A 24,998-nucleotide genomic window follows, 5' to 3' on the forward strand; every position below is an offset into this window, starting at 1 on the left:
GAAGATTTCAGACATTTGAAGAGAAGACTCCATGAGGACTTCGAGGAGAACAGCCTCTTAATCAATAAACAAATTAGCATATGTTGTATCTCTATCATTTAGGATGTAAAGAATAATTAACGAGTAGCTCAGGAGCTTGTTGTTACTGAACTCTAAATTGTCTGAATATGACTGTAGAAAGAACATCATTTATAAACACACAGTCTGGTGTTTAAAGTAATTCACACTTACCAGTGTTTTAAATAATTTATAATCACACACTCTGGTGTCACCCAGATGAGTCTGGATCCTCTCAAGGTTCCTTTTATTGTCACAGTCACCTCAGGCTTGCTCATTATGGTCAAAAAGGGATAAATGCAAATAAATTCACATACAGATTTGACGTTCTTTAAAGCTGCTATGAGACGATGTCTAAGTGCTATACAAATAAAATTTAAATAAATTGAATTAAAAATGTCTCTAGCCCTGTAGCTAGTCTCTGGTCTTTGTTTTAGCTAAATAATTTACAGCAGTGCTTCTGCTGAAGAAGCCAAACTGATTCACGTGTTAAACACTAAAGTCACTAAGCAACAGCCAGTTTTTTTTTCACAGGTTAGTTTTCAGTTCTGTAGAAGGCAAAATATTCCAGTCCAGTCCACTGAAATAGTTTCCCCATCTGGACCACAACCCACCAATTGATAGCCCATCACAGATGATTGAGAAGATGACAACACAAGAGCTATGGGCTGTCTGAGTTATGATATCTCAATAAAACCGCATGGGGCAAATCAACAACAAATGTACCAGTAAGTAATGCAAGTCACACCACACTGGGGCACACATCACTTCTACAGCATGGGTTTCTTCTAATTTGCTTAATTATCAGAATTTGTTAATGGATGTAATGGTTTTAAATCTAATTGAGCTCAATCTAAGCTGTTACATGATTAGACTGAAGGATTGATTTGGAAGAGAAAATGATCCCATTATGCTGGTAATTGTTTTAGTATATTTCATCTTTTGAGAGATGAAGAAAAGGCAATGTTTTAGAATGTTGTGGAGCCAGGAAACCTTTGTGGCTGCATAGTACATTTAACAACAAGTTCCATTTCAGTACAAAAGAGCAAGACTGCATACCTTAACTTTAACTGGATAATAAACCCAAATCTGTGAGTATCAGGATGAGCGTGAAGGCATGAGAGAAAAGAATACTTGGCAAGAGTTTGTGTAATTTCACCAGATCTGCTGACCGATACTGCCGTGTGGACTCATTTATCTGAATCGTATGTCTCCAGGGTGTGTTACATCCAGGCCTCCTACTTGTGTATGCTCCCTGGCTCAATTACACCTATTGAGCCTGGCCTTAAATTTAAACCCTTTAGATACGAGGAACAGACAAATTCTTGAGTCCGTCGAAGGCTTTATTATTAACTGAACAATTCAAGAAGCTGCAACTAGCTAAGATTTCACTCACACTAGCGCTTTAGACAGATTTAATCTTATTTAGAAATGCATTTCTGTCTTGTGTATCTTCTGTCTTGTGTATCTTTATTAAAAAAATAAATAAACAAAAAATAAATAAATTTAAAAACCTTCATGCACACAACCAATATAAATGATTTATTGGACTGCAGGTGAAAATGATTTTACAAAACGTTTCGTATTTACAGGATTTTGGAAGATGCCTTTATTCGGAGTAACATACATTTTTATCTCATTTTCATACAACTGAGCAATTGAGGGTTAAGGGCCCAGCAGCAGCAGCTCAGTGGACCTTGGGTTTGAACTCACAACCTTCCAAGCTGTAGTTCAACGTCTTAACCGCTTAGCTACCACATCCCCATTTACTCTGGAACAGTGATTTGTTTTTGATACAAGGTTTCCTGACAGAAGATAGCTGAGGCAGTTACAACAAACCAGAAACAGAAAAAAATTCCCTCACAAGTGCAATCAAGTGTGTAAGACAATAAGCAGCTGCCAGTGTGTTGAGTAAGAGCCTTGAGGAAGCTTTAACAAAGTGTCACTTGCGCTTAAGTGTCACTTGCGTTAGCTTTTTAGGGCCGTTTTTAAAAGAAAATACTTGTGGTATTTGGCATATGTTTGTGACGACTAACAAATCAGGACTTCTTGTAGTGAAAGAGAGCATGTCAGGCACGCTAAGAGCACTGATGCTAGGCATATACTTTGTTTTGTTTTGTTGTTGTTTTTTTGTTGTTTTTTTAAAAAAGCATTCTTTATATAGTACGGTTGATGAGCTTTAAACTTTGCTGAAAAGTCCAGTACCTCTAAGGGTTCCTTCAGAAGGATAAAAACAACCCGTTTTAATGAATAGGGCAAAAGGAACAGACATCATCAGAAAGTTCTTACATTAGACGAATGAAGGTTGAGTCTAAAGGGGTCATTTAAAATATACAGGAACTTCAGTTCTACACCCAGCTCTTCATACTAAATTAAAAGTATAGAAATATTTTTTTTTACATAGTATTTCGATTAGTTCTAGATTTCAAAAGGGTAATTGGCTTGGGACCATTTCTGAAAGAGAACCAATTTATTCTAACAAACTTTAAAATGTTCTCTTAGAAAGCCAAGACTGACTTTTGTGTGGATGGTTCATGGTTCTCTTGCTTTAAGGTACTTCTTCTTGAAATCATTTGTCAAAGCAAGACCAACCATTCAGAGGTTTAGATAGACATTAAAGAACCTTTAATGTTTCACCCAGAAGAACAAGACCAAAATAACGTATTTCTATCTTTATTTTTCATTGTACTGGCTTCAAATAAAACAGGCTTTGTGCTGTTTGTTTGGATGGATAACGGTTCCTATCTCTAATGAAGTTCTACTTGGAACTTTTTATAAAAGTTTGACACACTGCTAGAGTTTAAGATAGACACTTTAAGATTTCACCCAGAATTACAAGACCAAAGAAACCTATACACTGATACATTTAACTTTTTCTTCTCTATGGTTGTACTGGTTTAGAATAAAATACGTTTTGTTGTGGTTGTTTTGGATGGTTAATAGTTCTAATTTGAACCTTTTGTGAATATGAGGCCCACTGCTACATGGTTTTAGAGAGAAGTTCCCCAGAAGATTGACAGACTCTGTTTTTAACACATTTAAGCTTATTATTATGCTTTTTTTGTACTTGCATAGGAAAAAAACGTGGTTCTGCTGTTTTTTTGGATGCCACACTGTTCTATGTTTCTAAAGCAGTTCTGCAGAACAGATGGTTATAGAAGGAGGAAGAAACTCTTAACATTGTACCAGACTTGATAAATATGATTCTGTGGTGGTCGTTTAGAAAGTTCGAGCTGTCACTCAGAAGGACTGAATACTGAATAACCCTACAGTATATGTCAAAGTGGATGTTGGATATATCTACTGTACATGTTACACAGCTCTACATAGAGTAGATGGGTTATGGGTTCTTTCCCAGAAAGACAAGACAGAAGAATCCTACTCCATGATGGATGTGAAAACTTCTGAAGTGGTTGTTTAAATGGTTAATGGGTTTAGCTTTCTGAGGTTCACCTGTTGGGTTTACATAGAAATTTCAAAGCATTCCTCGGAAGAAGAACTTAATGGCTCTGGATTTGTAAGTTTGTTGTTTTTTCAGTAGACAAAAATGAATCTTGTTGAAAAAGGTTCTTTAATTGTTCTTTGGATTGTTAATTGTTTCAATGGATAGTACTTTTCATAAAAAGGACAACCCTATCTACTAAAGTTCTACTTAGAACCTTCAAGGGTTATGCAAGACGAACCTCATCGTTTATTTCGACTATTTACATTATATAAGTATTTCAAACAACTCATAAGTTATCAAAAGCATGATAATGGTGTTTTTTTTTAAGTATCTTTGATTCTTTGGCTTCTCTGCTAGTTAAGCACTCTATGGCAGCATTCTACTTTAAACCTTTAAGAGCTCCCTTTAAGGAAAAATCAAAGAATTCAAACATTTTTAGTCGAATAATTCATGGCTGAATTAATATCTAGGTGACTAACAGGCACAGTTGACTATAAGCTGAATTTGTTCACACTTGAACTCACTTTAGAGTCCAATCCTCAATGTATCCCAGAGTTTTTTTTCTTTAGATTCTTGCCTTTGTGGCTGACTTATAAGGGAAACCGTTCATTAGAATTGGATTAGTTTACCCCTCTTGTCACAAAGCCACTTTCGTCATCAGTTCTCACAGTAACACTTCATCAACTTGCCGAGAATCGATCCAAATGCTCAAGCAAGTGAAGGTGCCACTGATCAAAGAATTTGACAGATGAAACTCAAAGAAGTACAGGATAGGAAATGAAATTACAACTCATTTCATCTCTATTTCCCCGGTCAAACTTTACTTCACTTCATTCCATCTCTCCTCATATCTTCCTGTCCTTGGCTCATCCCTTTATTTGCATGTGTGAATGTCATTCATGGTCTCGCAGCGCCGGCAGCGCACGTAGCAGCACCAGATGAACTTGCACTCACAGCGCTCCACATGACGCACCACGTGTGTGTTGTATCCGCGGCCGCAGCACAGTAAGTTGCAGCCGTCTGGCCCGGCAGATGTGCGGTTGCACCGGCGCCCTCGAGTCCCGGTCACCCCCAGGCGCCTGTCCTCCACACAATAATTGGGTGACTTGTTGAGGAATATGAGCTCTTCCCGACTGATGGGCCTTTGCCGTTGTTCCTTTTCCTTACGACGGAATTTGCGTTTGGTGCGGTCTAGCACCTGTACGCTATTCTCATAACGGTCCTTTAGGTAGTTGCCTACACGCACAAAGGATGCCATGGTCTTCCAGCATGTCTTTACAGCACAGGACCCTGAGACGCCATGACAGCGGCAGTCCGTCCACATCGTCTTGGCTACAGCCTAATAAAAAAAAAACAAGACGTGATTGATGGTAGTGGACAGACAGATGTTTGATGTTAGTGGACAGGCAAATGTTTCCCCATGTTGCTCTAAAATTGTTGTCTCAGGTTTCACGGTTATTATGGACAATCTTTGTGGATTGTGATTTTAAATAAAAATCACAGTGCATAGAAAGTGTAGTTTTGTGATTTTAGTGGATTTCTGTGTAGAACTTTGCTCACACTCACGTGAAACAGTAACTAAAAGAACAAAAAGACAAGAAAAACCACAAAGGGGCATGAAAAATCAGCCACCATAAAGAAGCTAACACAATACACTGTGTTCATCCTGCACTTCAAGCAAATTAAATAAATGTCCATCACCAAAAGAATTTACACACTTGCTTTTTTTCTGAGCTAGCAGTCACAGGAGAGAGGGAAAGCTGTGAAGGGGTTTGACAATGATGTTAAAAGCTCCTAATTACTCATGGAAATAAATATCCTCAAAAAATTGTATTACAGCTTTAAATTCTTCACTTAAATGAAAATATAAAGTATTACTTTTATAATCTACTTTCCTTGCTTCACCCAGAAATTAAGAAATGTGGAAAAACTTTCGCAGTATTGTTCCTAATGTCTAAGCTAAACGCTAATAATAACTAAATGCTAGCTAAATGCTAATAAAAACAACTGAATACAACATGCAAGTAGAATGCAGTGATGATTTTTTTTTTTTTTTTATGATTTTATTGGATTTTATGGTTACATCAGATAAATTTTGATTTCTTAGGAATTCAGGTGTAACTAGATTTAAAGATTTGCTAAATAACTGGTGAAGACTTATGACTTTACACATTTATGATTCTAGAGAAATGTAGTAATATAGTGTTTGAAAAAATTTGTGCTGGATCTGTTGATGGAACCGTATAATGTTTTGTGCTTCCAGAGAACATTTGTTAAGTATTCAACGAGTTATTGTGAAAAGGTTAGGGATGTAATATACAAAAAAAAAATTCTTCCAATGTAATATTGGCAGACTGGTTTGCTCCAGAGTATTATTACAATGTAGGCTTTATGCTCACACATCATGTACTGTTTTAATAAAAAAAATATAAAGAAAAGTAAAAAGATAAATGTTATCAGGCCACACAGGGGAAAAAAAAGAAAAATTTACAAAACGTTTCATAGAAAATAAATAAGTAAGTAAGTAAGTAAGTAAGTAAGTAAGTAAGTAAGTAAGTAAGTAAGTAAGAAAGTAAGTAAGTAAGTAAGTAAATAAATAGAACATGTCTGGATTGAGTATCTATCATTTAAGGGACACTACTGTATCTTCTATAGTGTCAGGTCTTAAATATTTTACTATTAGTGAAAATGAGTCAATCTAATTATTAATCAATTCATTTTTAATTTAAATATGCATTCTTATTAGGTATTTTAAAGTCTTGTGAAAACAAAACTTTATGATTTTGTCCTCCCTGCTGTTCTGGTGTTGTCACTATCTGTCATCTCTCACCTGTCTCCCTGCCTCGCTGTTATGCTGGTTCATAATGAGCATGGTCTCATCTCCTTGCACAGAAGCATTCTTTGTTGCATGGTCAATAAACCGGCGACTGAACCACGTCCCGTAGCCGATGTCATCCGAGCAGCCGCCCCAGTGCCAGCCCTCTGTTTGTGAGCCACTGCCTGTTAGCGTGGTGTCACACGAGCACTCGGTCATGTTCCCTGCACTGCAGGCCCGGGTGACTGAGTGGACCAGACCTGCTGCCATGATAGCGTAGATGAAAGCTGTCTCTTTTGTTCCTGAAAGCGTTAAGAAGGGAGGACAGAGAGGAATCAGATCATGACATCAAGAATATCAACAAACATGAGACAAACTCCCGTATGTAGAAACCGTATACATTTTTCTAAACAGAAATTGATCAACACATCCATGTCACCTTCAGCAGGAAGATATGTTTTTCAAATATTACTATAGCAGGAAAAAATTAGCCAAACTAACATTGAAATCTTTAATCTGTATGAGAATGAAGACAACATAGTTTTGTCATTTTTAATCATTACATACACATTAGGTTTGTCCTCCAAAAAGATATTAGAGTAAAACATCTTATGTGTTATGGACACATCAGCAAAATGCACTGAAAAATATATCAGTCCAAATGGAATATGTCAAATCATGTGGCACAACCTCCTAAATCTACAGCCTGAGCTAGAAAGAAACAAGCCCCAGCTTCTCGTTTTTATACCATTCTGTATATTTTTCCAAGAATTGTTCTTGGTTGCACAAAAGTACAAAGTTGCCTACTTTAAAACATATGTTAAGAAATAATCTGTTCTTGACACTGTATGGTGTCAACATAGAGGAGTCTGGTTCCTCTCAGGTCTTTTGTGTCAGATGGTTCGGTCATTAGGGTAAAATGTCTACATATTAATTTACACCCTGAATGTAAATATTTCTGTAAAGCTGTTTTGTAACAATGTCCATTGTTTGTGTTATATAAGTAAAATCCACCTGAATTGAACTGAATGGCAAAAACAATCGGACATCGTGCAAAGAATGAAACTTTTCTATATATACTGTACATCTACGATATATACTACAAAACACTTCAAATCCCAGGTACGGTAAAAGAAATCCATTTCTTGCTCATAACATCTGAGCCTAAAATGGTTTTGCAGTGAGAATTGACCTTCACCTAGAAAAGCAATGATGAAATGCATGGCTGTTCATTTATAAACTTTTTTGAGGACCCTACTGGGAGAACAGATGCACTGACACAGAAATCTATAAACAATCCAGCATTAAAACACGGACAATTCCTCTGCTGGTCATTTATCACCAATAAAAAAAGATAAGTATCTTAGGCTCTGCTTCAGAAATCATCCATGAGAATTTTCTTTTAAGGATTTTACTTTTTACTTCTTACTCAATTTTATCCGAGTGTCTCTTTTTCAAACCAAAAAAACCAGAACATGCCGTTAGACTATATGACTAGACTAGACTCACGCCTATCAGAGTCAACCTCTGGTGGGGTGTTATTGTGATGTAGTAATTAAAAGTGCAGTTGTCTATTTTAATTCCTTACTTGTACAAATAACCTTGATAAATACAGTAGATGCAGCATGTTGAACATGATAAAAAAAATTACACATTAGATTCAATGGTTTCTTGTAATGATATTTTTAAACACTCTGCAAACCACTGCTGACCCTGAGAGCAGGAATCATTCACATGTCAAACCCACTTTACCAACTAATGAAAACTTAGAGGTTATTTTTGACATTTGGACTGGAGGATGCTTTCAGACAGAAACTGTTACATCAATGCCAACAGGCTGTGATGGAAAATATCAGACTATAATAATAATAATAATAATAATAATAATAATAATAATAATAATAATAATAATAATAATAATAATAATAATAATACAACCTTGAAGTTACATGCCAAAATTTATATTTATATATATATACATTTACTTTGGCTAATATATGATATGATATGACATGATATATGAAATGATATATGATATGATAATATATGATATATGATAGTTAGTCATCACATCATGCGTATATGTTACACACATATTGTACAAAAGCATAATATTACACAATATTGTTATTTGCACTCCCGTGCACTTGTCACACTTTATGTACATAACTGATCAGTCATATATTCTGTATTCATATTTAATACTCATACTGTCTATTGTATCACATCTGCATTGTCTTGAATAGTCTGTATCATTTTGTCTTGTATAGTATAGTGTTATTTATGTCTGTACGCTTGAGAGTCACAAACATCTGGAACCAAATTCCTCGTGTGTGTCAACACACTTGGCCAATAAACCTGATTCTGATTCTGATATATGATGTATAATATATCTTATTTTATGATATTCTATGATATATGATATGAGATATATGATATGATATATGATCTATAATATATATGACATGATAATTAAATTATATGTTTCAGTAGGTAAAATGCATTTAGAAAAGGTTAAAGTGTACTTTTTCTTCTGCTGGTTTGGAAGATGCATCTTCAGTAATCAGTGTCTCTCTCCATACACATTTTTTTTATCTGAATAACTTAATCTCCATTCATCTCTGAATAACTTAATCTCCATCTGTTGTACTTTGCATTGGATAAATAATCCCATTACACTACATGCACTTTCCCAAACACTTTTTCATTTCAGTGACTCATATTATGGTTTATAATGCTGTATTCCAGAAAGTAAAAGGTGTTTTTGTTCATGTCCTCACCGCTGTTGAGCTCGTAGCCGAACACAGAGGGCTGTTTGCTGGTGCTGCAGTTCCAGCGCTCATGTCTGAACTGAGACTGACACTCTGTGATGCCCAAACGCGCTCCGTCTTTAATGCTGGGAAGCAAGTAAGGCTTCCGCTTACACACGTCCTTCTGCTTGCTGGACAGCGGCAAATTCGCGCATCCCAGTTTCTCCACTACCCCGACAGAGGTGATGCCCAGCCACCTGCGCAAAACAAAAACACCCCTGGAATTAATTAAAAACAACAAACCCCAAAAAATAAAAATAAAAAAATAAAAAAAAAGATGCACTATGTCGGAGTGTAGGCCAGGGAAAAAAAAGACTACTTACATCCAGCTTCCGTGACAACATAACGGATAACCTGAGAGCAAGACGAGAAAGAAAAGCTGGAACAAATGTAATCCCCAGCTGCTGCTGCGCTTCTCCATGACCGCCTCATTTAACAGGACAACTGCAGCTCCATGGAGCAACTCCTGAGCAATCAGAGCTCCATCAAATATCACATCACATCACTAATCCTTTATCTTGGAGAGATATTTTTTTTGGTCAGATTCATCCAGTCAATCCAAAAGATGTCAGATCCTGTCTCTTTGGTCAGGCGCGTACAGAGATATACATTCTGCTGCTCCTCAAAGCGCATGGAACTTTTTTCCTCTCTTGCGCACTGCTGCGTTCTGATTGGATGAATTATGTATGCATATTTATTAGAAACTGGTTCTGTGCGATGATTGGACGACGAGGGTTAAGCGCGGTTGTCAAAGAACGCAGTGGGAGTGAAGAGGCTTTGATTGCGGCTGCAAAATAGAGAAAACTCCACTAATACTTGGGTCTCTTTCTTTAGTCTGGCAACCATGGAGCAGAATAAACAACAACAACAACAACAACAACAACAATAATAATAATAATAATAATAATAATAATAATAATAATAATAATAATAATAATAATAATATGGCAACTAAAACTAGATTTAACCAGGTGAGTCAGGTGGCAACCATGGTGCAGAATAAATAAATAAAAATACTAATTATTATTATTATTATTTATAATTATTATTATTTATATTTACTTTATATTCTGAAATACTAATTTAAAACAATGTGGTAATGGAGTAGAAGAATAAAAGTTAATAAATGATCCACGTAGCCTTTCCTGGTAAAGTAATGTCTATACACTCTGATCATCCTTGGTGTTTAATGCAATTTTGTTCCTAAATAAATAAATAAATAAATAAATAAATAAATAAATAAATAAATAAATACTTCAGCTGAACAAACAAAGGCTATGAAAAATCACAACCACACCTTGCATTTAGGTTTCAAAGCAGATCTGATTTATTTATTAAACAACATATATATATATATATATAATAGCAGGATTTACAAACCACATTACCATTCAACTGTAAAGCAATTAAAAACAAACAACAGAGAAAAAAAAAGTTAATAATTTAAAAAAGGGATATAACAAAGGGGAACAGGGAACAGAAACACTGTGTGGTGTCCAAATACTGCAACAAACATTTTCATAATCCTGATTAAAAAAAATTATAAACATAAATAACTTAAACTGAATGTATAAAATTGTGTTCTTGCTTCTAATTATTTGAATTTGAATATAATCTTAATTTGAATTGTGCACATATATGGAGTTTAAGTGCACCAAAAGAGCACTGGCTGTGTGGCATTGACTAAACATCAGACACATCACTGCATCAGGTTTTTAATGTTTTTTTTTTTTTTTTTTTTACTGCATTTAGAAATAACTTTCATGGCCTAGAATAACCACTAGATGGGTAATACTTGATAATAATAATTTACGGCATTATAAATCACTATAATCTGATTGAGATCGCTCTAGAGGCCAGTAAAGTTAATGTTCCTTAATGTGTAAATTTAAATGTGAGGAAATTAAAGTAGACATGCCAGCATTCCAGGGCAAAGTAAAAATATTCATCAGTAACCTGAAACAAAACACCTTTTTTCATATATATATATATATATATATATATATATATATATATATATATATATATATATATATATATATATATATATATTCATATATATAACAGCATGTGCAAAAATTTTACACTGATTATATTACATTTGCCATTAAAGGCATGGAAATAAAAAACATCTGTAGAAAAATATATGGGCTATAGAAATGTGAGGTATATGTAATCTTCATAAGACCTTTGGCATAAAGAGAGCTCAGCACTTGTGAGGGATTGGAAGGTTTGAGGCTAGGGATTAACAGCAAAACTTCACCCGAGCTTACATAAAAGTGACCATCCGATGCCGTGTGACATTAAAGGCACTTCTGGAAAACCATGAAACCTTTCCAGAAAAGTCCTGGGAATTTTGGGGACATTGTGGAAAGGTGTCAAAGTCAAATTTGTCCAGTGTCACATTTTAGAACTATGGTGCAGCTGCTGAAGTCATTTTGGAAAAGCCAAAAACACACACACACACACACACACACACACACACAGACACACACACACACACACACACACACACACACACACACACACACACACACACTCATGCACGTAGGCTTGTGCTCTCTCTCACGCACACATACACACACGCACGCACTTGTGCACGCACACACACACACACACACACACACACACACACACACACACACACACACACACACACACACACACACACACACACACACACACACACACACACACACACACACACACAAAAATAACCTCACATCACTCAATTTTACTGTAGTGCACTAAAGCCATTGAAGATAATGGCTTCATTTCATCCGATTATATACAGGTTACAGCTCAATAAGTCTCTGTCAGTGGCTACTGGTCCCGTTGTGGAGATAAGGCATGCACACTCGGCTGAGCAGGATCTCAGAGTACACTTGGTTCACTGCTCCCTTCACGTGGTAGGATGAACTGTGTCGAGACGACGGCTCAGGCCTCGTGGTAGTCACACTCACGCGCTCTCTAGCACGGCTCACTACCTGCAGCCTTTTGTAGACAGGAACTGTGGGAAGCGACGACTTACCAACCTGAAGGGAGACAGTGACAACATTAAACTGGTGTTAATGAGATCTAAACTATGACATTATCTTTGGTTCTCTAAGACAAGTAATCATACCTTCATGCTTACCACAGCAATCAAAACACTATATTATTGAGTTTTTATAGCTATTCACCCGCTTGACTTGTCAGTTGTACCCAGTGGGGTTTTAATCCAAATCTCCAAAAAATAAATAAATGAATAAATAAAAATTGTAATATTGTCGAACAACATAGTTTGTTTCACATTTCTAAAATAAAAACAAGTAACTTCCTGTTATCAATTATAATATTAAAAAAGCTATAAACACCATTTGGCTCTCTCATATTTTCTATTTAATTTCACATTTAAAATGATAAACTGATACAAAACACAGAAATGATACCTGAGACCAAAAATACAAAATAAATATATCCTGTCAGAAAGTTTCACAATTTCAACAAGTACATATTTTTATTTTTATGTGGATGTTCATGTACATACAGGTCAAATCCATACAAGCAAATCCCATATAAGTCAATACAAAAATAAATAAATAAAACAAATGTATTGGATGTTAATAATATGGAAATAATAATAATAAAAATAATAATAATAATAACAATAATAATCATCATCATCATCATCATCATAAGTGCATTAATAACAAGGAGATTATGTCACTTATGTCACTAAAACAAATTCCTCGCATGTGAAAACATGCCTGGCAATAAAGCTGATTCTATTATAAACCAGCTGGAGCTTTGATCAAACCTGAGATTAGTGGAAATTACAACAAGCAACATCTTCTGACCAATCTGAATTGAGAATTTAACTGCTCTGTTATATCGAGCAAGATACTGGAGAATGTTTATTCTTGCTATAACTTTACTGATATTTGGTACCATTATTTAGTTATTATTTTTCTTATGGTTAGAGTGTAGTTATAAACATCACAGTCTTTTTTATTTGGTTTCGTATCTGATGCATTGAACTACTGTATATCTTGAATTTTTCCAGCAGGGAATAAAACAATTGTGCTGATTTCTCCTTGTTTCATTTCCAGCTGGAATTTTCCTTTGTCGTGAGTCTGTGACAGCTGACGTGGAAGATGCCTCATTTTAGGACACTGTGGAGTGCAAACTGATTGGCTTGGTTAAATATTTACAGTCAATAAACACAAGTAACACCATATAACCTGGCAAATATCTGCCTGATTGGTTGCAATGAAAAAACAAACAACGGTAAAAACAAACAAACAAACAAACAAACAAACAAACAAACAAATAAATAAATAATTCTGGTTTTGTCCAAATAAATAAATAAAAATACATCTGTGTTAGTTGTAGGAATTATATTTGATATTTCATATATATATATATATATATCTGCTGGTTAAGTGACACTGAGTGGTGAGTAGTTTGTTCTGATTTTGAGTTCTGCTGTACTAGTGGACCATTTCTAGTCCCAGATCCACCATTTCACACACATTTTCTTCCTCATCTGCAGCCAACCTGTTCTTTACAAGCTAATAAAGTCCTGCCTAATTGCTAATATCTCATGAAGCGGTCTGACGGACAGTTTATAGCAGAGTAAAAAGCAGCGTGAGTGCTCTTTAAAGCTAGATTTATTGGGCTGCGTTCTTTGAAAGGATTTACATGAAGGGAAGCAATTGGTAATCGGAAGAACAGTGAACTCATCTCACACACACACACTCAAACACAGACACACACAGTCACAAATACTCAAACACAGACATACAGGCAGACAGGCACACACACACACACACACACACACACACACACACACACACACACACACACACACACACACACACACACACACACACACTCAAACACAGACACACACAGTCACAAATACTCAAACACAGACATACAGGCAGACAGGCACACACACACACACACACACACACACACACACACACACACACACACACACACACACACACACACACACACACACACACACACACTCAAACACAGACACACACAGTCACAAATACTCAAACACAGACATACAGGCAGACAGGCACACACACACACACACACACACACACACACACACACACACACACACACACACACACACACACACACACACACACACACACACACACACCTAAAGTGCCTAATCTCATGTCCCAGGAAAATTCGGTGAGTCAGCTCGTGCTTTCTGGGTGGTAAATGTAGCCCATAACTCTTTAATTACAGAAACAAATCCGCGACATTAGCACACAACCCACCACTGTGTATTTTGGCTCCTTGTATTTTACACACTGCTAGAAGGGTACGATGAACTCGATAATGCCTGCAATACAATATTAAAGTCATATTACTCAGAATAAGTGCTTAGTTTGTTTAACTGTTATCTTCCAACTTACACGGTACGTGTGAGACATTTTGATATGGCATTTTGCTGTGGAGCATTTGCTGAGCTCCCAAACACCAAAGCACTATTTGTCATGGAACATCCACACACTCCTTAGAAAATACAGCAATTTGTGAATTCGGGTCAAGGCAGACTTGAGAGAGGATGTTTGCAAGTTTACCTCGTGGAAATGGCAGGCACAGCGGCCCTGAAGGAACTCCTTATAGCGGCCCATGGTGACGCTGAACGTGTCGATCACTTCGTACCTGAGACGCTTTGCACTTTCAAGAATGTTCTTGTTCCTGCTGTAGAGGTCCTGCACTCCTTTCTGGAAGATGCAGATAGAACTTGAGGATTAACTGTACTACAAATAAAGCTAATGTTCCTCTCATAAAAGTCCTCTCATATATTAGTATTAGAAGAAATATTAATTTTTTAAACTCTTATAACGGACATTAAGTGTACATGTGGTATCAAATATTACAAAATGGTCTTCCTGTAAATTCAATTTAGGCGGACAAAGTAAACCTTCAGAAATAAAGATGCAAGAATGAACCAAAGAACCTTTCAGTAAATAGTTATTTTCCATAGTTCCCTTTTTTATTAGTCCCCCAAAGACCTTTTTCCACCACAAAGGACTTTTTCTGAAATATAAATCACAGAACCATGCCTGCTCACAAAGATCCTATATTTTTAAGAGTGTAAAAAGCATAACGCATATGGAAAGCTACGAACCTCTATCCATCTACAGAACCCTGTAAGAACTCTGTGTACTTGCTTCTTAAGTGTTGTATGCTATAATAATAAAAAGAAAAAAATGCTCTGTGTTCTTCTGAGGTTCATTGGGGGTTAATGGCCCTTGGGTTTATAAACCATTATATTAAAAAAATGTATATGTTAGGGTTCTACTTAATGCACTTACTAGTACCTTTGGGGTTCTGAAAGGTTCTAGCTACAGTAAGTGTGTACTAAGTATGTTATCATATTATTATTATTAACAAGCTAATGAAGATTTGCTCATTTCTAATATACTTAATTTATAAATAGACTCCTCAAATACAAAAAAAAAAGCTTGCAGCTGAAATTTCTTCAGTTCGTCTTGACACGGTGAAGACGTCTAGGTTCCAGACTGAAATCTGTAACCGAAGGAGAGTTCAGAACCTTTACATTGCTAAGTACTGAATGTGAGATCGTGGTAGCTTAGTGGTTGAACTACTAATAAGAAAGGGTGAGTGTGAATCCCAGGTCCACCAAGCTGCTACTGCTGGGCCACTTGAACAAGGCCCTTAACCCTGGCTTGCTCATTTGTATAAAAATAAAACAAAACGTAAGTCACTCTGGACAAAATTCTGTAAATGTACTGAATAAAATAAAGCAAAATATGAATAATGTAAGAGAACTTGCTCTTCCTGAGTTATTGAACTCAACATCCCAATAAAAAATAATTGATCTACATAAAACGTTGATATCAATATGACTATGATTATTCTTTTCATTCTCAAGGCATGATTACAGTGTATTTACTACAGTGTATTTAAATTTGTAGCTTTATTCAGCACTCACTAGAGAGAGAGAGCGAATGCCGTCCACTGGCAGGTGAAAGCCCATTCCTAAAGACTTCACCACCACCACGATGTTCTGCAGCTTCTCTCTGAAGAATAAATCAAACCAGTTAGGTTAAGCGAAACGAACACAGCCGTAATATATTAACAAACTTCTCCCTCAGCTGGCAGAAGTAGGGGATTTTTTTAGAACGCTTTCAGATTTAAAGAGCCGCTTTAAGAAGCAGTCACTGAAGTATTATTAATCTGTGCTATATGTTATTCTGGCACTTTTTGCACAAGCTGTATTAGATACTGAGCACACATACGTCATCATTCTGTTTTTTGTATTAAAACTAAAAAATAACAACTAATGCATAATGTTACAGTCCCTCCAGGATTTAGGGATTTTGTGATGGAAGAAATGAAAAAAAAAAAAAAAAGAATGTAAGAATAAAAGAAAAAAAAAAGTAATAGTTTTCCTAATTTACATTGATGTTCTGCAGATACGGTTGAGATGCATCATGTGACATTATCACAAGACACATTCAGACAAAACGCTCTTCGATTCAACGAGTCAAAAAAAAAAGTACCGCTGTTAGAATGTGCGTCTCCACTGGTACAGTAGGAGCTTGCTTGCAATTTCACCAATTCACCAATAGTTTTCTGCAAAAATCTACCAGGTCCCACCATCTCTCAGGGTAAGAGGTAGATATACTAGATATACATCTAGACTCTTTTCTGTTCTGGCACCGAGATGGTGTAATTAACTTCCTCCAGATGTCCAAACAGCTGAGTCACTGGCTATCTTTATATAACATGTGAAGACCTACCTGTGTATATGTGTATATGTTAAAAAAACCTTTAGTTTGATGGTATCCTAAGTCTGTAACCTACTGAACCAGTGTTAATGGATTCATTTACAGAGACTTCAAAGCACGTTTTTTCATCGCTCTGGATAAGGGAGTGTGTGAAATGCTGTAAATGTAAATGTACATGAAATTACATTGCTTAGTGAATTTTGGAGAAGTAAAAATCTAATATTTTTGGCTGCAACAATCACATAATTACTCAAGGTATGGACTTTAAGAGAACACATGGCCTGGGTGAAGAAAACAGGTGTGTGTGTGTGTGTGTGTGTGTGTGTGTGTGTGTGTGTGTGTGTGTGTGTGTGTGTGTGTGTGTGTGTGTGTGTGTGTGTGTGTGTTTGTGTGTGTGTTTGTTTGTGTGTGTGTTTGTTTGTGTTTGTGTGTGTGTTTTACCTCTCAAGGACCTGCTGCATGGTCCTCAGATGCTCTAGACTGAGCCACTGGACCCCTCCAGCAACCAGCACTGTCTGAGGGGAGTTTTCCAGAGGTCGTGACCTACCATGGGTGACAGACAACAGTGCCAAAGATTAAAGTTCAAAGCTACATCTGTGCGAGTTACTCATCAGCTGGAGCCAGAACAAAGACCACGTGTCAACATTTTGTTCAAATTGGACACTATAATGAGATATATACAGTATATATATAATGACATGAAGCACACATAGCTCTCTCTAGGAAGACAGAAAGACCTAAATTCCTATTCAAGGGTACCTGATTCTCATAAAAACACGTTTTCTGTTAGTCAGTGATCATCCTGTACTTTTTTCACTGTGTTTTGAACATGGCAGAAATAGTTAAGCCTTCTGGTTAAGCCTGTTGTAGTTAGAGTTAGCTCTTCTGTTTAGAACATGCTTTAACTCATCATTAGTTCAGTTATTAGTGCAGGATTTGTTATGTAGGGAGTCAGAAAGAAATTTGGTGGCAGATTTTTGTGGCGAACCTCAACTTTGAGTCCTGAGTGTTTTATGTCTTTTTATTATTATTATTATTATTATTATTATTATTATTATTGAAAAAAGAAAGAAAGAAAGAAAGAAAGAAAGAAAGAAAGAAAGAAAGAAAGAAAGAAAGAAAGAAAGACGTGTATAACTGTAAATATACGTGTAAAATGTGTATAACTGAGTTCTGTATGAGCTACATGAACAGGAAGTACATGCATGAGGTAAGTACAGCAACTAAAGTCAAATAAATTAGTAAATCTTTTCTATAAGGAATAATATGAAGCCATCATTATTACTCTGGAATATATTTAATACTATTTTTTGGAAAGATTCAAATGCGCACACACACACACACACACACACACACACACACACACACACACACACACACACACACACACTCCCACACACACACACACACCCACACACACGCACACACAAACGCACTCACACAAACACGCACACACACACGCACACACACACACACAAACGCGCACGCACACATGCACACACAAACGCACTCACACAAACATGCACACACACACACGCACACACACACACACACGCACACGCGCACACACACACACACACACACACACACACACACACACACACACACACACACACACACACACACACACCTATCTATAAGCTGTTCCAGCGCTTGTTGGAAGGTGGGTCTCTGGTTTTTCTGTAGCCAGAACTGGGGGTAGTAGGAGTAGCTGATGAGTGTTCTGCCCTGGTTCAGATTGTGGTAGATAATAGTGTCATGAGCCTTGTCCCAATCCTCCAGTGTAGTGTTTACTCGCTCCATCAGGTAGTACATCATCCCCCGGTTAGTAGAATCCCCGATGAACAGGACCTGAGGGAGAACAGGAATCACACAGTCACACAACAGGATACTGTTCAGAAGAATGTGGACAGCTGACCATCTCCTCCAGAAGTGTTGTTGAACTTCCTGTTCTAAAGTCATAGCATTTTTGGAAGCCTTTCCACTAGATTTACAGTATTAATTGTTAATGCTGACTTAAAGCAAATGCAGTGCATAAAAAAATCAGAAAATTGTAACAAATATGTGGAATTGACTTGTGAGACAGACATGCATCGTGATGGTGTGATGGATGTACACACAGTTACACTCAAGACAGCTTGGCAGGAACAGTGTGTGCCAGACCAAAGTCAAAACACACACACACACACACACACACACACACACACACACACACACACACTATCACCATGACAGCGGAGCCAAACAGTCCAGATCAAACTGAGAAATTCAAGCCGACGCACACTTCTTCCATTCCAAACCCCTTTCCCCAAAGCCGTCCTTCCCCCATCCAGCCTCTCTCAGCCTGCTGCCATGGATAAAGGAAATGAGGGATGAACGAGAGGAAAAAGAATCTGAAGGAGCGAGTAAACAAGTGTGGCATTGTAAAGGTTTTCCACAAGCTGCTGGAGATCACAGACTCTCAGCGGCGGTTCACATGTCAGTGGTGGACAAGTTGGAATGACGAATGCCGGCATTAATCACAAAATATATGCGTGCGCATGATGAAGACCAGCTTAAATTTTTACTAACTTGTGTATCCATGGCCATGGTAATAAAACACACATCACAAACACACAGAACAATGCTCAGATTCATCACCTAATGAATCAGCTGTCTCAAACAACTGTTGCTCGTTACAAAGAAAAATTTTGTTAAAACTCCAAGCCATGAAATATTTTAGTCTTTTTTTTTTAAATACTTTTTTCCAATTTAAACAGACCAAGTGACATACACCAAGAACAGATCTAAACGAATAAGAAAGAAAGAAAGAAAGAAAGAAAGAAAGAAAGAAAGAAAGAAAGAAAGAAAAAAAGAAAGAAAGAATATTTTTAAATACTAATAAAATAAGATAAGATAAGATAAACCTTTATTCATCCCACAGTGGGGAAATTTCTGTTATAAAGCAGCAAAGAAAAATAAATAAATAAATAAATAAATAAATAAATAAAATAAAGTATATATATATATATATATATATATATATATATATATATATATATATATATATATATATATATATAAAAATATAAAGTAGAAACAATAATGATTAATAATTTTATTATTAATAAATAATTTTAATAGTTTATTCTTTTATTTTAAATACTGTATTTGTAAAATAAAACGTCCACTGCTTGAGGCAAAAATAAATCATAAAATATATTTTTATTTTTTAAAATATTTTAAAACTCTTATTTATACAGAAACCCCACACTCTTATTGCTCTTTTCCAGCCCAGGCTGCTTTTTAAAGAACTCCTGAGGTTTGCCCCAGTCAGCTATTAACATTCTGCGGACTTTCCGCATCCAATACCCCGAGAGCTCTTTAACCGAGAACGTGTGTCACAGCTGATCTTGTGCTTCTTAAATCAGAAAGTGCGAGAGGAAAATTCCTGCTGAGGAGCCGAGAGCCTGTGACGTGCAGCAGTACATCATGTAGAGCATCAGGATACAGGCTTTGGCTTGGAGGTCAGAACCTGCACTGCTTTTTTGTAATCATTTACGAAAGCTCTTATAAAAGATGGATGTGGAGAGAGATTGTTTTCTCCATCTTTATCTAGATTATGTGAGGTGTGGAGTAGTTAAGAAAAGAAGGAGAGGGGAAAGAGCGATAGAAAGAAAGACTTCTCAGTTCCTCTTTTGACCCTCCTTCTAAATCATTCACTGCATCGCTTCAATCTGGACACCGGCGATGTTCAGGGTAACACAGGACATTGTAATTTTGCCATCTATTAGCTGTAATTGGAAAACATGCTGAAAGCTGAATTGCTCATGTAGGCTATATAAGGCAGGGCACAAATATAATATCCTAAACTTGGTAACACTTCTAATTCTATCTAAGCATGAATACAGCATTCATTGGGCAACATTAACACCTCATTAGTGCTTTCTTTTCATTTCTGTTATGTGCTCAAAATTTTTCCTTATATTCAAGTTTATACCTGTGACATAAGAGCTGTGTGTGTGTATATTTAAGCGTTACAAGTGGATAAATCCATTTTTTGCTATTGCTTTTCATCATACCTTCTTGTCCATCATGCATCGCTGCAGCTGTGGCTGCTCCAGTACAGGGTGGTAACAGCTGTCTGGTTGCCAGGCAACCTCCCGCCAATCACACGTCCTGTTGTCTGAACAGCTTAGGCATGGCACCACCCAGTGCCCTGTACACAACCAGGTCAATTATTACAATCTGATAAATAACAAATAATTAAAAGACAGATCTGTCTTTTAAGCAGCTGGTCATGATTAGTCATAGCTGTGGAAAAATAAATCATCGTTAAAAACTAAAGGTCTGGTATGTAAGCAATCTCTGAGATGGATTACATTACAATGCCTTAATGTGCAATTCTAGGATATAGGGTTCATTTGGAAGAGAAAAGTGATTGTAAAGTTTTTTATCAAATATTTTATAATTAGGTTTTTTTTATATAATTTATTCAACAGAGCTTGAATCTTGGCATTGATTAACAGTATTTGAAAACCGTAATTAAAATCATCAACTAATGTTCAGGGACATGATGAAGTTTTGGAATGAGTCTCCAGTGTCAGAAGTAAAGCTGTAGTTTTCCACAATAAGAAAAACTTTGCCATTTGAGTTAGTTGCACATTTGTTTTTCAGTAACAAGCTGCATTCTATTCTGTGGATTTACCTTCAGAAGAAAGTGCGAAATGCATATTAGTTATTTAACATTATTAGTTATTTAACATAATGTAGTCTTGGCAAGCTGCAGTGGTATAAGAAGAATAAAAAATATTGCTGTAAAAGACAGTTAATTAACTTTAACGTGGTAATGGCCACGTTTTTGGATCACACCAAGGTGATGCTGTGTGGGATCGGGTATTATTCAGTTCAGTAATTCATATGGGTTCATATAATTATTGGTTTTATATTAGACCGATTACACTTCTGGAAACTGTCCGTACTTTACGTTCGAGTCTATAAACGTAGCAAGAAATTATTTTCCACAAAAGTTCCCCAGGGTGAGAATCATACATCATTTTGGAGGGAGGAAATCTATCAAGATCAAATCTCTAAGAAAGCATTTGAACCACCTGTTTTATCCACATTGGTGTCACAGATGTGTGCATGGCTGTAGATCAGTGATTACCGAAAGGTGTCGTGTTCTGCAGTGTACTGTGTCACAGAAAGATGTGTCAACTCACCTGGTTCATCTCCTGAAGAGCAAGGCTGAGATGATTTGAGCTCGGAAACGGGTTCCAAGCCACAGGGTTGATCAGGACTGACCGGCAGGCCACAGTCCTGTTAGGCAGGTGAGACAGAAAGACACACTGTGAGAAAGTGAAATGTAGTGAACTAAACATTCAAGCAGTGAAAATAATACACACACAGCGGTGTTAGTAAAAAGTATTTTTTCCACTCTAGGTTTCTCTGCCCTTCTTTCTTGGTCCGTACTAAATCAAAGCAGGTTAACACCACCGCCTGCCCCGCTACAGCCTTGCTAGCCGTCCGGGGTCAGAGATCAAACTAACTGAAGGATATCGAGGAGACCGTCATGACCTCCTCAGGTCCCAATGGGAGCCATCAGGTCTGGTTTTCCTATTGAGAAGCGATCTCACTCTTACTCCCACTACCTACCCTGCCTTCACACACTGCGCTTTCCACAGAGGCTTCACACGGCTATGTTACATTCCCCATCGAGCCGCCGCTGCTCTCAACAAAGTGCCACAAGACAACTTAACAGGGATTTTCTTGTTCATACCTGCGGTCAGTGTATCCGCGCAAACACAGGCGGACTTTTTGATTCAGCGCAGAGCCACATAAATCAGCGTGCTCGGCCGGCAGAAACCGTTCGGCACTTTTCTTCTGCGCACTCGCTCAGAAACCTCACACCCTCACGCTAAAGAAAAACGTTTGTAATTACAGGACATTTAGAGATGGATCATTTTTCTTTCTTCTTCTCTCCATGTGTCATCTCTGCATTCACTCTACGAGAAAAGGAGGTCAGGTTCATTCAACTGGGCTGAAAACAGACTAAAGACCAATAAGGTGCATTAGACCGAGAAAATACCTTAACCCAGGAAACCATCGAAATGTGGTTCAGAAATAAAGAAGAAATACACAAAACAACACAACCTTCTATTAAAAGTTAATAAATTCTGCACCTTTGAAATAGTCCTGTTTAAAAATATATATATATTATATATACTTATTAGTGTAAACACATTCTCATAAAATATCAAATAATACAACAAACATAATAAAATATTAGAGGAAAGGTACAGTAAAAAGATTTCCTTTGTGCTTGTGTGTGCGTGTGTGTGTGTGTGTGTGTGTGTGTGTGTGTGTGGTAGCCACTCATGTCTGAACCGTACCGTAATCTCCCGTGATCAAAGCATGAGTCTAAGTCGCACCGATAGAGCCATCAGATTACCCTCCCATATCCTCTATTAGATCAGTTGCCACAGTTGCACCTACTTCACGAACAGCCTGAATAAAACACTCAACACTCCTCAACAGCCCTCCATCCAACCGCTATCCCACGGAGGCCATGCTTCAAGAGAGCTCTCAGAGAAAAGTCCACCTGGCCTATAATGAGCTTGTATGAAGGACAAACCCTCGGTCAGTGAAAACTTCGGGATGAAAGAAATGAAGACAAAAAAAATCCAAAATCAAGAGATATCAAGTATTTTGTATATTAGCAAATAATTTACTAGCCACAATTGATGCCATCTCATTGGGATGATACTCACTGAAATAATAATTAGACAGAGGTCACTTTATCTATTTAGTATTTTTACACAGAAGCTAAGACATGTTACATGAACATTGCAGCAGAAACCATCATATTTATTTTTGAGGTCAATTACATACCACATTTTCTCAGCATGATGTTCATGATGCTAAACTGTCAATGAGTCTTTTGACCATTCAAATAGTGTTGCCATGGAGATTTAACATGTCACACTTTACATAGGAACTTCGGTCTAATTCCAATGTATATTGCACAGTGTGGCATGTCAAAGTTCATGTACAGGCACAGTTATGTAGTATAATAACATCTACATGCCAATACAGGCTCATAGAAGAGACACTACTACACTTTTGGTGCTCTCTCACTCACTCATTTTATACCGCTTATCCGAGCTACCTCGGGTCACGGGGAGCCTGTACCTATCTCAGGTGTTATCAGGCATCAAGGCAGGATACACCCTGGACGGAGTGCCAACCCATCGCAGGGCACATACACTCTCTCATTCACTCACACACTCACACACTACTGACAATTTTCCAGAGATGCCAATCAACCTACCATGCATGTCATTGGACCGGGGGAGGAAACCGGAGTACCCGGAGGAAACCCCCGAGGCACGGGGAGAACATGCAAACTCCACACACACAAGGCGGAGGTGGGAATCAAACCCCCAAATCTGGAGGTGTGAGACAAACGTGCTAACCACTAAGCTACCGTGCCCCCCACTTTTGGTGCTTGGACCCACTAAATGCTTGCAGCTGATTTTTCGGGTCTGAACTTGAACAGGAAGTAAAGTAACCTGCAAACGTGTTTTATCACACGTGTAGCATGAGTGGCAAGGGGACGTTGTGGGACACCAAAGAGCTGACTGCAGAAGACACTGAGGAACAATCACACAAAAACTACAGTGAGCAAGTGGCCTCCAACATCCCAAACAAAGAAAAGCGTAGAGGAAAACACCCTAGCTGATCGGAGCAGGTGCACTGCTGCCATTTTGGTCCATTTGTGGTCACAGAGTGAAGTGGCCTCACAAAGTGTATCCCATGTAATCCTTTTGCAAATAGGATTAGTTAGAATCTCGAGCCTGTGATCTGATAGAAAGGTCTATGGAATCTAGGATTAAAGTTAATCCAGACCCTACAGAAGTCAGGCACTTTGACTTCTGAAAGAGAGCAGCTGGAGAAAATGGCAACGATTTAAAACATGTCAGGTCTCTTTTTAGACAGAGAGGGAGAGAGAGAGAGAGAGAGAGAGAGAGAGAGAGAGAGAGAGAGAGAGAGAGAGAGAGAGAGAGAGAGAGAGAGAAAGCGGATTTAATTTTAGACTGATTGGATTAGTCTTGTTT

The 24,998-nt window shown here is 37.3% G+C and overlaps 2 protein-coding genes across 3 annotated transcripts in view; both read right to left on the bottom strand.

Annotated features, from left to right (window-relative positions):
• Positions 1-1,645: 1,645 nt before the first annotated feature.
• On the bottom strand, positions 1,646-9,759 carry wnt16 (wingless-type MMTV integration site family, member 16). Its single transcript, XM_027151239.2, has 4 exons — positions 9,451-9,759; positions 9,098-9,324; positions 6,333-6,619; positions 1,646-4,841 (listed from the first exon to the last, which is right to left on the bottom strand). The coding sequence occupies exons 1-4, from the start codon at positions 9,546-9,548 to the stop codon at positions 4,377-4,379; spliced, it is 1,077 nt and encodes a 358-aa protein (XP_027007040.1). The 5' UTR covers positions 9,549-9,759; the 3' UTR covers positions 1,646-4,376.
• Positions 9,760-11,736: 1,977 nt separating this feature from the next.
• cped1 (cadherin-like and PC-esterase domain containing 1) overlaps positions 11,737-24,998 on the bottom strand; it is a 56,288-nt gene continuing 43,026 nt past the window's right edge. The window contains exons 15-21 of one of the 2 annotated variants that reach the window (XM_047804424.1): positions 22,104-22,200; positions 20,964-21,100; positions 18,533-18,753; positions 17,344-17,445; positions 16,104-16,191; positions 14,722-14,868; positions 11,737-12,162 (exon numbers count right to left, since the gene is read on the bottom strand). In XM_047804424.1, coding sequence (XP_047660380.1) covers positions 11,944-12,162; positions 14,722-14,868; positions 16,104-16,191; positions 17,344-17,445; positions 18,533-18,753; positions 20,964-21,100; positions 22,104-22,200 — 1,011 coding nt within the window. In that variant the 3' untranslated portion in view covers positions 11,737-11,943. Of the gene's footprint in view, positions 12,163-12,711; positions 13,282-14,721; positions 14,869-16,103; positions 16,192-17,343; positions 17,446-18,532; positions 18,754-20,963; positions 21,101-22,103; positions 22,201-24,998 lie in introns of those variants that run through there. The other variant, XM_047804425.1, reaches the window with a different exon arrangement.

The sequence above is a fragment of the Tachysurus fulvidraco genome, chromosome 19 (genome assembly GCF_022655615.1).
Source record: "Tachysurus fulvidraco isolate hzauxx_2018 chromosome 19, HZAU_PFXX_2.0, whole genome shotgun sequence".
NCBI lineage: Eukaryota > Metazoa > Chordata > Actinopteri > Siluriformes > Bagridae > Tachysurus > Tachysurus fulvidraco.